The sequence below is a fragment of the Maniola hyperantus genome, chromosome 2 (assembly GCF_902806685.2).
Source record: "Maniola hyperantus chromosome 2, iAphHyp1.2, whole genome shotgun sequence".
Taxonomy (NCBI): Eukaryota; Metazoa; Arthropoda; class Insecta; order Lepidoptera; family Nymphalidae; genus Maniola; species Maniola hyperantus.
The window spans coordinates 1,032,399-1,048,564 of NC_048537.1; the positions used below are offsets into that span (position 1 = coordinate 1,032,399).

At 40.3% G+C, this 16,166-nt stretch overlaps 1 protein-coding gene across 1 annotated transcript; it reads right to left on the reverse strand.

Moving 5' to 3' along the window:
• Nucleotides 1-6,635: 6,635 nt before the first annotated feature.
• On the reverse strand, nt 6,636-8,517 carry LOC117988994 (microtubule-associated tumor suppressor 1 homolog A-like). Its single transcript, XM_034976295.1, has one exon. The coding sequence runs from the start codon at nt 8,472-8,474 to the stop codon at nt 6,636-6,638; it is 1,839 nt and encodes a 612-aa protein (XP_034832186.1). The 5' UTR covers nt 8,475-8,517.
• Between the last annotated feature and the right edge of the window lie 7,649 nt (nt 8,518-16,166).

Here is a 16,166-nt window from a genome sequence, read left to right on the forward strand (position 1 = left end):
ACTGACTTACTAACTGACTGATCTATCAACGCACAGCTCAAACAACTAGACGGATCGGGATGAAATTTTGCATGCAGATAACTATTATGACGTAGACATCCGCTAAGAAAGGATTTTTGAAATTACAACCCCTAAGGGGGTAAAATAGGGGAAATTTGTGTAGTCCACGCGGACGAACTCGCGAGCATAAGCTAGCCCAAAATATGGGTACCTAATTTTTGAGAATTGTTACATGACTGCCCAAAAATGTGTAATGATTGCAGGGTTTATGTATATACAGGGTGTAACCAGAACGCTGGCAAAACCGAAAATAAAAAGCGAAAAAATATTTTAAAAAGTCCTATTTTTTGTAAAAGTTCACAATAATAATATTATTTTTATATAGAATAGAATAGAATATATTTTATACAAGGATTTGAATTATTCTTTTACCTGTGCTATAAGACCTACCTACCTACCAAATTTCATGATTCTAGGTCAACGGGAAGTAAGTACCCTATAGTTTTTCTTGACAGATAGACAGACAACAAAGTGATCCTATAAGAGTTCCTTTTTTCCTTTTGAGTTACGGAACCCTAAAAGTACCTACTTGTTTGAACGGTGAAAAAAAACATACGAAACCTATGCCTGAGAGTTTTTCTTAATGATCTCAAAGTTGTGTAAAGTCTACTAATCTACACTTAGCCAGTTTCATTGTGCAAATGTGTCTTCTTGCGAAGTTGCTATAATACTTCTAGAAGGCTAAGTCGTTGAAATCACGAACATAATATTATGTACATTATACATACGCGCCAGAAAATAATGTACGTTGACCTTTAGAAAGAGAAAGCGGCTTTGTAGAGCATTGTCTGTGTCGTTGAGACCGACAAAATACATGCGAAAGTGTGTCTGTCTGTCTGTCAGTCTGTCTATCTGCTAGCTTTCTGCTTTTCACGACCCATCCGTTGAACCGATTTGGACGAAATTTGGTACCTACAGAGATAGCTTGCACCCCGGGGAAGGACATAGGCTAATTTTTATCCCGAAAAAACCAAAGAGTTCCCCCGGGATATTTAAAATATAAATCCACGCAAACGAAGTCGCGGGCATCATCTAGTTTTAAATAAGTAAGTTAGTAAACGTTACTCTTTTCAAGTGCTTTAAAAATATGGAAAATAATAACTGCGGTTTCACTTTAACCTCAAAAATAAACTATTCCACTCACGAGGAAAATATTCTAATCGCTCGTTCCGGCTTGTATGTGAGAGCTGAATAAAATAAAACTCGTGTAACCTTAGTAAGAGTTAGCTTACACCTCGATAACGTTGATAGATTTCGATTTCTCGAGCATCGAAACACAGTAACGTTAGAGTAAAATAGACTGCAGACGTTGGGATCCCAAGGGGCAGGAATAGCGACCTCGCATCGAAAAGTACAGCGTTGGTAGACCCCTCGTTATAGATAATACACATGCATATATACACACACACACACATTATATTCAGACCAATTATTTCACTGGATGAGCTTGAATAACTTGGTATTTTCACTATTTGTTAAGCTAATAATTTAATTTATTTAAACTTAAATTTCCAATTAATATAATCGGGCTTATCTTAGATCTGATTGATGTAATCAAAATTAATAATCTTTTAAAAACTGTTAGTCATTTGGGATCCTGTCATATTGTATGAGGACTTTTTTTTTTTTTTTTTCGCTTAGGAGGGGAAAATCCTCATGGACATAGTGCCGGACTCCTACCGACTAAAAACCCCTCCTTTCTCTAAGCAGTAAGCAGGAGGGCGATGATCACAGTTCATTCTTCTGCAGGATCATTGTTCCCATTTGTTACTGTAAATCATAAGTTCAAATGAAATAAATGAGTTTGTAATAAGTTGTTAATGTAAAATGAATGAAAATTCCTGTAGACACTTGTCGGGTAATGACGATGACGACGACGAATAAGACCTAAAGACCAATGAGTGGACTTTGACTTTGCCCAGAATTTACTTAGAAATCTATCAACGTTGACGTCGTCATACGTCGATATGTGCCAACTCGTCCTAATCCGCTGTAAACTCAACAGGCTCACCACCGCAGAGCAGTGAGCAAGTTTTATATTCACTCCACAAAAATATCCTTAATTTGGAGACCTCTTTGACAAAAAGCCCTCGGGCCCGCGGTAATTTGAACGATTTGGTAATTTGACGCGCTGTGAGGTGTTCGACGATGTAAAATATAGATGGAGGCGTTTTTAGGCAAAGTAATACAGTGCATAGTTCAAAAACCGCCCAAGTGCGAGTCAGGCTCGCGCAACGAGATTTCCGTACTACAGTCGTAATTTTTCGACGTTTTGCACGATAATTCAAAAACTATGATGCATAAAACTAAAAAAAAAATCTGTTTTAGAATGCACATGTGAAGACCTTTCATATGATACCCCACTTAATATAGTTATCTTATTTCGAAAATTGAAAATACTAATTATTAGGTCATGACCACAATTTTTTTTGTGTGATGCAACCACAAATTCACGGTTTTCCGATTTTTTCCTAAATGTCAGTTCTAAGATCTACCTACCTGCCAAATTTCATGATTCTAGGTCAACGGGAAGTACCCTGTACGTTTCTTGACAGACAGACAGACAGACAGACAACAAAGTGATCTCATAAGGGTTCAGCGGATGCCTACGTCATAATAGCTATCTGCATGCCAAATTGCAGCCTGACCCGTCCAGTAGTTTTAGATGTGCGTCGATAGATCAGTCAGTCAGTCAGTCACCTTTGCCTTTTATATATTTAGATAAATATTGGCATTGCCGCTTCATCCTATGTTTTAAGCCATTCTTCTCAGAGGATCTGATTGATATTTTGTGACCATCGTCGAGTTCGTCGGGTTGATATTATTTTCTTACTTTTTACTAATTTTTTCACGTTTCTACTGAATTTATATTCCTCTGAAAGTACCCAGGTTATCACAATGATATTTCTATAATAAATTTGAGCACTTTTTTGCTTTGTCAGCATCGTAGTGTGGTTTTTGCACATAATGGGTACTGGGCTTATGCCCGCGACTTCTTCCGCGTGGACTACACAAATTTCAATCCCCTATTTCACCCCCTTAGGGGTTGATTTTTCAAAAATCCTTTCTTAGCGGATGCTTACGTCATAATAGCTATCTGCATGCCAAATCCACTAGTTTGAGCTGTGCGTTGATAGATCAGTCAGTCAGTCAGTCAGTCACCTTTTCCTCAACGTGCATCAAAGTCACTTCAACACTGCTGTGACACACAGACGAACAGACAAACTAGGACTGGACGAAACTATCGGGTCTGGGTACACCTTGCTTTACTACAGAATCCTAAAAAAAGTGAGTTCACATTAATACAATGAACCAAAAGCTTAATTTGCTATAATTCGCTGAAACAAATTAAGCTTTCAGCTTTTAACAAATTATAGCAAATTAAGTTTTTGGTTCGTTGTATATCATGGACTTCCGCAAAGTTATTCCTGCTTCTATTTGAGTTCAAAGAAATACTTATGGAGCGCAGAAGTATATTACTCTTTTTCTTATGAAATATACCTTGGTATTCTTGCTAAGTACCTCAATTTACGGGGCAAAGGCAAAGGTATACCTACCTATAACCGTAACCATTTTTTCTGGGCGGTAATAACTCAAAGTTTTATCTTAAACGAATGTGGTGATTTATATTCTAGTTTCCTATCTGTAGCCGTAACTCTAAGGTCTAGCATTATTCCCTGCATTAAGACGCCCCGTTAAGGGAAAATCAAGATAATATCTAAAATATGAGCCTCTTAAATTTGAATTACTACGTGAAATGAGTCAAAAGATACTTACCTATGCACAATTTGGAGGTTATGTTCAAACTACGAAAATTCTTTTGGCAAAAGCACATGCAAACTGTGGAATCAACTCCTTTCGGCGGTGTTCCCTTTAGATTACAACATGGGGTTATTCAAGGGGCGGACTAACAAATTCCTAAAAGGCCGGCAACGCATCGGCAATTCCTCTGGTGCTGCAAATGTTCATGGGCGGCGGTAATCACTTAACATTAGGTGACCCGCCTGCTCGTTTACTCGCTATCTCTATTTTTAAAAAAAAGCTTCGACCATTATTATGCAAAGTCTAATAGATAATGTGTTCGCTTTGAATTTATACTTCATCATCATCATGATCAACCCATCCAACCCGACGTTGCCGACCCCTGCCCGAGACCCAAATCACATTCGTATCTCTGAATTCAACCACGAAATTGTATTCAAAATATTATCCTACGCATAAGTTTTGCATAATAAAGCAATTTGCTCAGTAGTTTCCCTTACGTTTTGCGCCCATTTCACGACGGATCCCTAATCCGTGCTAATGTCCAATTTGCATACAGATTAGTGGCGGACCTGCAATAATATTGGAGATACATAAATGAAATGTTATCTGTTTGTTTATGGTTAGTGGGTTCCAACATCAATCACTACCCCTATTATAAATGAGAAAGTGTGCTTGTTTGTTGATTTGTTCTTCAATCACGTCGCAACGGAGTAAAGGATCCGGGATCGACGTGGTTTTTTGCATGTGTATAGTCAAAGACCTGGAGAGTGACATAGGCTACTTTTATCCTGGAAAATTAAAAAGTTCCCACGGGATCTTTAAAAACCTAAATCCACGCGGGCGAAGCCGCGGGGATCAGCTAGTATTACATAAAGAAAGTCCTTCCCGTTTTTGTAATAACAACGAAATATTGTTGGACAATTCAATAAATACGAGCGGTCAAGCTTGAAGCACCACAGGCGTTGTTAAGCGCTTTATTCACCATCCATCTAGCTGTACGTCCCGTCAAGGGCACGATGCACTATGCAAAAAGACCGTGAATAGGCTTTATTAATTGTTTGCTGGATGTGCATGATGAATTTTGCATCCAGCGAGCGCCCCCACCACCACCCGCGTCGTGCAGATAGACAGTGAACATCGCGGACGTACAGCAGAGTCGTCCTGCGTCGTGCATGCTTGATCGTGAATAGACTTGCTGTATAGCAGATTTTACCATTTAGAGGTTGTTTAGAGGTTGTTTCGTAACGTGACTCTGCTCGCGCTTGATGCGCGCACGATGGCCTGTATGCTACATCCAACACCGCGACCTTGAGCTGACGTACAGCCGGGATGGATGGTGAATAAAACGCTTTAGTCTCGGACGAGCGTATAAACACAGCTCAAAATAACAAATACATACAACGCCTGCTTCTATACAATACATATGTCTGTACGCTTAGTACGAGATTTTATGTCTCACCAACGATGACAGTATTCGAGTGTCGAAACACTTCCGCGTTATAGTAAACTGGATGTAAAGGTCTGTACGCACATGAGCTGCGCTGCGCGTCACTGCAGGGCGCGGCGCATAGCGTCAAAATATTATTTCTATCATTTTGTGTCGCATATCGCACTAGAGCGGCGCTGCACAGCGCTTTACCGCGCGTTAACCGATAAGATACACGCGCATTGAGTTAAGTATTTAATTACATGCGTGATAGACCTCAAAATAAATAACTTAAATTCAGTAGTAAGTTAAGTAGTTTTAATTTTTGGCACATGATGTGCTCTTAAAAGTATATCCTCATAAGTCCCAACCCCTAGGATGTCGGCTTCCACCCTTTCCCTCTTCACTGTTGCTCATCTTGCGACGTTGTTGCTCGTTCGCGACCCGCAAGTGACGCGAGCTGCCGCGTTCTGCACTTGTAATGCGGTAGGTACCATGAGCGGCCTGAAGTGACGCTTTCTGCAGTCGGACTGCAGTGTCGCGCAGTGCAGCTCAGGTGCGTGCGCAGCTTTATTTAAAAGCCTTGTTTTAAAGCTCAAGTTTGTCTACACATCTACAGCTAGCGGTCCAAGCGGAAACGTTTGGAAATTAAAATCTGTGGCATTGAGTTTTTATTTCAATTCAAGGCTATTTAGGTCCATTTTACTTTGACGTTATTGTGTTTCGACTCTCGAATTATAGCAACGTTGGTGAGGCGTAAAATCTTGTACTAAGCGTACTGTACCGTATCGTTAGTGAATTATTTTGTGGCGCCATTTATGGATAATGTCTTTTGTTGGTGGCTCGAGAAAAATTGGCTTTTTTATGTGAACATTTTCTCGAGATTCCCGGACAATAGTAAGTCTAATACCGCGTCTCTTTTGAGAGCTTTTCAGACGGGAGTTACCGTGGAGCTTTAACTGACTTAAAAAGCTATCAATCAATCCATATCAATTCATGCCGTGACAGCTTACCGCGACGACGTCCGCCTCCTATTCGGGAGGTCGAGGGTTCGATCCTGGGCACGCACCTCTTGTCTGCGGTACTGGTGAGAACGTAGACGTTGCCACGGGGTTTAAAAAAAATCCACGCGGATGAAGTCGCGGGCATTAGCTAGTAATTAATAAACTACTTAGAAATTTCACATAGCTTGCATTTGTAATAGTAATTTAATTGATAATTGAAACATATTTAAAACTTCAGATCATCAGACAAAAGTCAAACAATGTTATGTAAAAAAGTGAAGAAAAAATACGCTAGTTTGTGTAACGTAAATAATAACACATGTTGCACAAACTACATTTAAAAAATAGCGGGTTAACGTAAACAATACAATGAAACATGATTACTTTTTAGGAGAACTTTCGCCTGTATCCCTTTGTGGGACACAAACTCTCTCGAAAAGTTCACTGAATTTATCCCTATCTAGACAGTAGCCATTTAAAACGCTGTCATCTGCATAAGCTTTGTTGCCTACTATAACACTTCCGACTTTATTATCTCTGATTATGGTCGGTAATTCATTGTCACAACTCTGATTGGCCCTGGCTTGATTACGCACAGTTTTAGTGGATAATTGGCCGCCGAATGTAGCTTGTGTTATATTACAATGCAAACCTTCATTGCGAACACCGCAAACAGTTTGTATTATCGATTCTAACGCCATTTGGTCCTGAATTCTGCGTTGAACAGCCGTCGCTTGTACATTAGCAACAATGTCCTTGTATTTGCCTTCTAACTTATCCAATGCAATCGCTAATTCTGTTTGATGTTCATCAGCCGTTTCATTTAGAACCTGAGCTCTTTGTTTCATTAGCTGCAGTTGCAACGAACACTCCGTCAAGTGTTTTTCCTTTTGCAAATTTGATAATTTCAATTCATAAGCTTTTGCAAATTTTATTTTCGCCTTCGCCATTTTATTCAGACGCTTTTCCAATTCTTCAGCCTTGTGTGTTTTGCTTTTTGGACTAAAATTATTATTGGAACTATCTAAAAACTTACTAAACATAAGGAATTGATTACTTTTGAGTTCCTCTGCGTAGTTTCTTAAATTATTAATTTCAGTTTCCATAAATTTAATTGTTTTGTCCTTCTCTGCTACTGCAGTTTCTGCCGTAGCGGTTAAATTTTCTATTTCTTTCACGTGCTTGCTTTGAATATCTTCGACAAATCGTTTATGGCACTGTTTTAGTTCTTCTACTTTTTTCTCGTAAGAAGCTTTTGTTTCTTCTCGTACAGAAGCTTTGACTTGTATTATTTCTAATCTGTGTTGAGCAAGTAAATCATCGATTTCATGTTTTTTCATCTCGTTAAAGTTATCAAGCTTTTCTTGTAAATTACTTATTGCTTCTATCAGAGAGTTTCGTGAATCTTGAACTTCTTGGAGTTTAGATTTTAAGCAATTTAAATTGGTGGTACTATCTTGAGAACGAATGTTAACACTTGTGGAATTATCAACTTTGATGATACTATCCTGAGACTTTTCATTGTATTCCTGTCGTAGTCTAGAGTTTTCTCTCAAAGTGATTAGCTCATTATGCAACATTAAGTTCTGCATTTTTATTTCCCTTAATTTCATTATGAGTTTGTTTGCTCTGTACTCATACTGGTTATCATTGTAGTAGGTATCGTTGTAAATATCTATATTTGGAATATTTGGCAAAATAACTGGACCATTATAACACATAACAGTTTCTTCTCTCCCTTCTGGTTGTAAATTACTTCTCCAATCATCAGGACTCTTCTGTTCACAGTGGCAATCCTTGCTCTGATCAGTTTCATAAAGTTCACTACTTTGAGATATTTCTGTGGCAGCTTTATTACTTTTATTGAAAAGAACTTTTGTTTTAGTGCTATTTAAATCTAGAGCGAGATATTCAACTTCTGAAGATTCGTTAACAGAGTCATCAGTATTCGTACCTTCCTGTAAAGGAGTCAGTTCTTCAGATGTAGGACTTTGTAAGAATGGCTCTTCAAGGATGCCTCTGGCTAACTGATAGCACATAGAAAAAATATATTTGTTGCGGAATGCTTTTTCTTTTTGTTTGCAATTGGAAAGTCTCTGGATCCATGCGTTGCAAATTTCGATAACATCCTGATCAAGCAGTTGTCCTAAATGAGGTCGCATGATTTCTAAGTAGCGTTTGTACTCTGAGTCCAGGATTTTCTCTTCATTTTCATCCATGGGTAAATTTTTATTTACAAAAATCTTGAATTTTGTTATTCTTATAAATCACCGATGTTATAAATTGGTTAAGAAATGCCAGTGATATTTGTCACCAACAAGTCTGTTTAATATTTTTTCGTCGTTTGAGAGACAGAAGAGAATTTAATACAGCTACTTACTTTACTTCGTTCTCGCGGAACTAAGTTTTTTTTAATATCCCGCGGGAGTTCTTAAATTTTCCGAGATAAAATATATGGGATACTAGCTGATGCCCGCGACTTCATCCGCGTGAAATTAGGTTTTTAAAAATCCCGTAAGAACTTTTTAATTTTTTGGGATATAAAGTAGCCTATGTCACTCTCCAGGTCTTTATCTATATCCCTGCATAAAATCACGTCAATCCGTTACACCGTTGCGACGTAATTGAAGGACAAACCAACAAACCAACAAACAAACACATTTTCACATTTATAATAAGGGTACTGATTTTTTACTTCTGTATCTTTGGTTGTGATCGGTTCAGTGGAGAAGCGGTAAAATGGTAACATACAGATAATGAAATAGAAAAACATACACATTTTTGGAAATCGGATAAGCGATTGGGCTTTAATGGATAACAGACAGAGAGTCAGATAGACAGACACACTTTTACATTTAAAATATTCAGTATGAATCAAATTATTCAATGTAACTTTTAAAGCTAGCATAATAAATCCAGCTTTAAATTTTCAGATTTCTAAGCGCTCGGAGCTAACAGTTAAGAAAATCTCGAAAGCGCAGTTATAATGGAAAGGGGATTTTCCTTGTGGATTGAGTTCCTGTAAGAAGCTTACCCTGGGCGATGGTCGCGGACAAGTAACCTGTGAGCCGATTGGGGAAAAGTTACCATATTTTCAAATTTTAAGCAGGCTACTCACACAGGAGAGAGAAATCTTTCTTAGGTCGTCGCTGATGCTGCCCTGCCACATGGATTATGTGACGGACGGATGGACAGCGAAGGCGAAGGAATAGAGTCCCACCGACAGACACCCTTTGGTTACGGAACCCTAAAAACGTTCAAGATAAGGATAGATAAGGACAATATTCAAATAGAGGAATCCGCTAAAGGATCTTTAGCACATTTTATCGCGCGTTGACGATGCACTTAAGCGATCGCCAACATAAATTTTTCGATCAAGAATATGACGTTTCCACAACAAAGGGTTTGCGACCGCCTCGTGAAGCCGGCCATAAAGATAAAATTACTTTTAAGCTCAACGCACATTAAATCACATGCCGCAAGCGCCGCCGCAAGGTCACAAACCTCCTAGCTTTCTCCTACTGATTGCTTTCCTTCGCTGATTCTACAACAGAAAAGGTGTTTATCGGTTTTTTATCGGATATACTTTGAAGAGAGTGCTCAGGAACTTCACAACCTTGTTCCTCCTTCACCATTCTGCCACAGAACAGCAAATCAAATCAAATCAAATGGTTTATTCAAGATAGGTAATAAATTAGACTTTTTGAAAGTCCGTTGTTGCATTTGAGATGATAATATTGTGGTGATAATTTTTACGCGAACTTAAAAACAAAAGCTACGAGGGCTCCAAACGCGCCCCGGTCTGAGAAGAGCCCACAACAAACAAGCACGAAACCGTGAACCTTGGCACCCTTATGTAGTCTACATCCAATCTACTTCTAATAAATAAAATACGAAAGGTTTTTGCTACAAACCGCTGAGTTGCGGAATGCCCTTCTGGCGTCCGTGTTTCCTGCCAAGTATAACTTAAATATCTTCAAATCAAAGCAAAAGTGAATAGGTATTGTCTGAGCAAACGCGCTCCAACATAGACCTCATCATTGCTTTTTATTAACATGATTGTCGCCACACGACATAAAAACAAAGATGTCTATTGGCCATCTCCACAATTTGCCTTCACTTTCCTTTGCTGCTCGGTTTGTACCTGGATTTCTCCTCGGGTGGCTTGTACCTACTTAGTTCTTACTTCGGTGTATGGCTATTTTTAGCGAGCAAATGAGAAGGCTTACCGCTGCCCATGAATATTTCAGCACCAGAGGAACCGTCAATGCGTTGCTGACTTTTCAGGAATTTGTTGGTACGCCTCTTGTCGGCGTGGCGTCGCTTTAGTCGGATGCGGCTTATGCTATAGTATACGATCAGCTTTAAGCCTACAGTCATTTACCATAAAAATAATCGCGTTCACATCTTTACAGCTTCAGGCGTGATTTTCAAAAATAACATTTATTTCATCTACACAATAAGTACGATTTTCTTTTGAAATTACAATATTGTTTGCTACAAATTGATGTTTAGGAGTTTAGGGTGTTTCTTTGATGCAATTTGTTTAATAGATATTAAAATCTAATTTCTTTCTGCAAATTATTGGGTTTTTATGTCTTTTTTTATTCGCCGCGAAATTATAATCTTGTCTACAAGTATTTGTTTATGTGGCTCTAGATACCTTTTTATAGTACGCGGAAGAAAATAATGTACATGGACCTTTAGAAGGGATAGTGGATTTGTAGAGCAGAGAGTAGAGACCGGCAAAACGTCATAAAGGTATGAGTGACAGAGACAACGCTCTACAAAGCCGAAATGTCATTCTAAAGGCTGATGTACATAATTTTCGGCCGTGTACCTATTGTATTTAGAGTTCCGTGGTCAACAAGGAATCCTTATAGATTTGCCATGACCGGGCGTCTATCCGTCTATCCGTCCGCAACTTAGCCGAGAGAACCTGTCCGTTGAGCGTGTAACCGTTGAGGCCTTGGACGGCCATGGCGCCTCGTCGTACTCACGCATGTTGACGAAGGCGAACCCTTTGTTCTTCTTGGTCTCCGGGTCCTTGATGACCTTGATTGAGTCGATGCAATGGCACCGTACGGGCCGACCAACTGCCAGAGCGCCAGCTCAGCTCGTCCATGTCCTCAAGGGCATTGCTGTGATAGCCTAGTGGTTAGTACGTCCGCCTTCTAATCGGAGGTCGGGGTTCGATCCCGGGCACGCACCTCTAACTTTTCGGAGTTATGTGCGTTTTAATTAATTAAATATCACTTGCTTTAACGGTGAAGGAAAACATCGTGAGGAAACCTGCATGCATGAGAGATCTCCATAATGTTCTCAAAAGTGTGTGAAGTCTACCAATCCGCAAATGGCCAGCGTGGTAGACTATGACCAAAAACTCTTCTCGTCTGAGAGGAGACCCGTGCTCTGTAGTGAGCCGGCGATGGGTTGATCATGATAGTAGGTACGTGACAGGTTGAAATGGCAATCGGGGAGGGAACGCCCCGCACACCCGCACATCCCCCGCGCTAATCCGGTGCGGGTGAGCGCGGGTGACGTGCGGGTGTGCAAGGCCTCAATGCCACCTCCCCGATTGCCATCTCAGGCTGTCGCCGTCTGTAATATTACAGCTGTTTTCTTGAGAAAGCGCCTTTGAAAATAATGTAGCACAAAGTTCTTTCATATAGTTTGCCATTTTCAGTTCAATATAGTTTATGCGGCGAGATGTCTTCTGACTCTGAGTTCTGACTTCTCGTCAGAACTTGTTCTCGTGGTCAAGCATTTGTCTATAATGAACTAGCTGATGCCCGCGACTTCGTACGCGTGGAATTATGTTCTTAAAAATCCTGTGGGAACTCTTAAATTTTCCGGGATAAAAAGTAGCCTTTGTCCTTCCCCGGGTTGCAAGCTACCTCTGTACCAAATTTCGTCAAAATCGGTTGAACGGTTGAGCCGTGAAAAGCTAGCAGACAGACAGACAGATACACTTTCGCATTTATAATATTAAGTGTGGATGTGGATATGGATAAACAAAAAAAAATTGTCTGTGGAGATTGACTACCGCGCCGTGCCCGACAATTGGTTGGGAGGGCTGATCTGACGGGAAGGGATGACAATTTGTCATCATAGTTTGTGGATTTCCAAAAAACACATCCTAGTGCAATCTTAATAAATGGAAAAGCTGACTGACTGTTTGACTGACTGACTGATCTATTAGCGCACAGCTCAAACTACTGGATGGATCAGGCTAAAATTAGCTTGATCCGCTAAGGATTTTTAAAAATTCACCCCCCTAAGGGGAAAAATATTTGTTACCCACGCGGGCAAAGTCGCAAGCATAAGCTACTTAGTGTAGGTATAAGAACTATTGATGAAAACGGGTGTTCAAATAAAAGCCTCCTTAATAATAACAAGTCGACGAGGAAATAAAAATAAAAAGGTTGCGATATCTGCGCAATCCATGCCCAAGCGAACGGAAAAACAATTCCGATTGCCGATTGCCGACAAAACAAGGGGATCGATAAACGCAAGACGAATGTCGCCACGCGCTCCTTCGGGGTAATATTTGCCGTTTTCGCGCCACCGGGTGTAAGGGCTGAAACAAACAGGACACGTGACGAAACGTCATAGAGATGGACCGTGAAATGGTGGATAGCATGTGAAAAATTACGTGTAAAGCCTTTATCATATTATATTACACGTCTTGCTATTTTACTGAAAGTAGCCTGTGACTATTCGCGATCTGAAATCTCACAAATTTGCAAAACAGTGTATTACATTCAATCCCACTTTATTGTTTAATTTATATTTAAAAAGGGCGCACGCATAGTCTGCATCCACCTGAGCTAAAGAGCGCGCGAGTGAGAATGCTCGCGTCCCTGCGTGTTAGAAAGGGACAGGAAGTAATTAATAAGTCGGCAAGGAAATAGAAATAAACGAATGTCGCCACGCGCTCCTTCGGGGAAATATTTGCCGTTTTCCCGCCACCGGGCGTAAGGGCTGAAACAAACAGGACGCGTGACGAATATATCATTGACCATTTTCACAGATATCATGCAAAAAACCACTTCAAACTTGCTAGCGCGGGCAGCGGCACGTGCGCGGACGGACTTGAAAAAGGACCCCGTATGGGTTCGAAACTAGTCGGGCTAACGTCGACTACACACGTGAGTAAAGCCGGGACAGATAGTATTTACCTTAATGTTCATGATGCAAAATCTCACAAAGTTTCAAAATTATTAAATTATTCCTCTTTAATGTACAAATTTCACACATCATCTTGTTCATCGATCCGAGCTAAAGAGCGCGCGAGCAAGAACACTTGCATCCCAGTTTGTTGGAAAGTTCGAAATAAATTCAAGACAGTCAGGGAAACTTACAGAGAATGAAGTTCGTAATCTCCGTTTGGCATCTTTACACACAAGTTATCTGACGTTCGTTCAGTTTACCGTGACCTCCTGTCGTACAGTTGTCGTCACGCGAATTGCTTGTTTCAGCCCTTAACCCAAACATGATATTATTTGCTGCGACTGCGAGCTACCAATAAAGCTCTGCCATCTGAAACTGTCAATTATTGGACGTGGTATACATTACAAGCTTTTGGCTCACCTAACTTTTCATATAATCTATATATATAAAATTCAAAGTCCTGACTGACTGACTGACTGACTGACTGACTGACTGACTGACTGACATAGATATCAACGCACAGCCTAAACCGCTGGTCCTAAAGACATGAAATTTGGAGGGTCTATTCTTTGTACAGAGTAGGTATCCACTAAGAAAGAGTTTTTTTGAAATTCCACCCCTAAGTGGGTTAAATGGGGGATGGAAGTTTGTATGAAAGTCGGTCATTTTTCAAGTTATTTGCATGAAAATTGGTATTTGGGTTTTCGGGTACAAATGAAGAAATACGTGTTTTAGGATTTTTGGAAAATTCGCTCATAAGGGTGGTAAAATAGGGGATGAAAGATTGTATGGGAAAGTTTTAATTATTGATATTATTAACATGAAATTTGGAAGTAGGTGTCAGCTAAGAAACGACTATGAGAAAATCCCCCCTCCCTAAAGGGATGAATTGGGGGTTAGAAGGTTATATGTGTTATTCGGTGCTGTTCAGAGTGCATGTCCTGATGTTGTAATGTTTGTTTCCTGTAGGCCACGCGGGCGAAGCCGCGAGCAGAAGCTAGTCTTCTATAATATTTTAAAAAAAAATGAATCACTAAATGTGTTGCTCATTGCAAACCTCGAGAACCGCTGAACCGATTTCGCTAATTTTTTTAAATAATATTCCTTGAAGTACGAGGATGGTTCTTACGGAGAGAAAAATTTAATTCAACCTTCTCCTCAATTTTCAAAACTCCACCCGAGTGAAGCCGGGGCGGTTCAGCTAAGAAATGATTTTTGAAAATTCAACCCTTAAGGGGGTGAAATCGGGGTTTGAAATTTATGTAGTCCACGTGGATGAAGTAGCGAGCATAAGCTAGTGTTCAAATAAGAGCCAAACTATAGAATACAGTACGTGGCGGAAAGTAATGTACATCGGCCTTTAGAATGACATTTCGGCTTTGTAGAGCGTTGTCTCTGTCACTCATACCTATATGACGTTTTGTCGGTCTCAACGACAAAGACAATGCTCTACAAATCTGCTCTCTCTTTCTAAATGTCGATGTACATTACTTTCTGCCGCGTACTGTACGTTTGTTGGGAAGAAACTACGAAGAAACCCCTCTTACACACCTTTCACACGGCAGTCCAGTTTTGCAGGACCGGCTTTTTACTGTATCCTGTAAAACTGGACGCTGTGTTCACATGACAGTTCAGTTTTGCACGATCCTGTAAAAAGCTGGTCCCGCAAAACTGGACTGCCGTGTGAACACGGGTGCGGAGCGGGGGCTGCCGTACCACTCCACTATCCATTAAAACAGTGTCCAGCAAAAAAACCACACGCAGGAAGCCGTGTGAAGACTGCTATTGAAATATATGTGTGATTAAACGGGATCCCGCTTTTTACTGGATCCAGTTTCTAGTGACAAAACCGAATGGATCAATTTAACCGGATCGGTTTTTTGCAGGATCCCGCATGCGGCATGCTCGTGTGAACGCTAGCATATAAACACATTCGCCATCAAACCGCTTTTTACTGGATCCAGTTTCTAGTGACAAAACCGAATGGCTCAATTTAACCGGATCGGTTTTTTGCAGGATCCCGCATGCGGGATGCTCGTGTGAACCCTAGCATATAAACACATTCGCCATCAAACGGGATCCTGCAAACAACTGGACTGCCGTGTGAAAGGGGCGTTAGACTAGCGCAATGAAAAATTTAGGAGCCACGCTTGTCGCCTGTCTCTTAAAACTCTGCTAACGTATTGAGCAAATCAAACACCAACTGGAGACAAATATGGCGAACACCGACTACGTCACAAACGGTACAATATATTCCGTACCTACTGGTATATTGGGAGGTAGTCAATAAATAATACCACTTTGTCTATACTCTATACCTACTGTGTGATGTAGCGATGGATATGATTGGTTATTTTAAATTATTTTCATTTGGTGAAATTTCACAGCGAGTTCACATGCGATTTTTCACGTTAAGTTCAATACCGTTAAAACAAGTGATATTTAATTACTTAAAACGCACATATAACTCCGAAAAGTTAGAGGTCCGTGCCCGGGATCGAACCCCCGACCTCCGATTAGAAGGCGGACATCCTAACCACTAGGCTATCACAGATTATGGAAAGAATATTAGCCATATTAAATGACTAATATTCCCCTTTCCTCTCCAATTAAGCGTCAGGCTTGTGCTAGGAGTAGGTACGACAATAGTGCAACGGGCAGGGTTTGAACCGTCGACCTTTCAGTTTTCAGTCCACTCCTATACCGGTTGAGCTATTGAGGCTCAAATTATAAATATG

Excerpts from the sequence above, each read along its gene's own strand:
- LOC117988994 (XM_034976295.1), bottom strand. The coding sequence starts at position 8,474 with ATGGATGAAAATGAAGAGAAAATCCTGGACTCAGAGTACAAACGCTAC.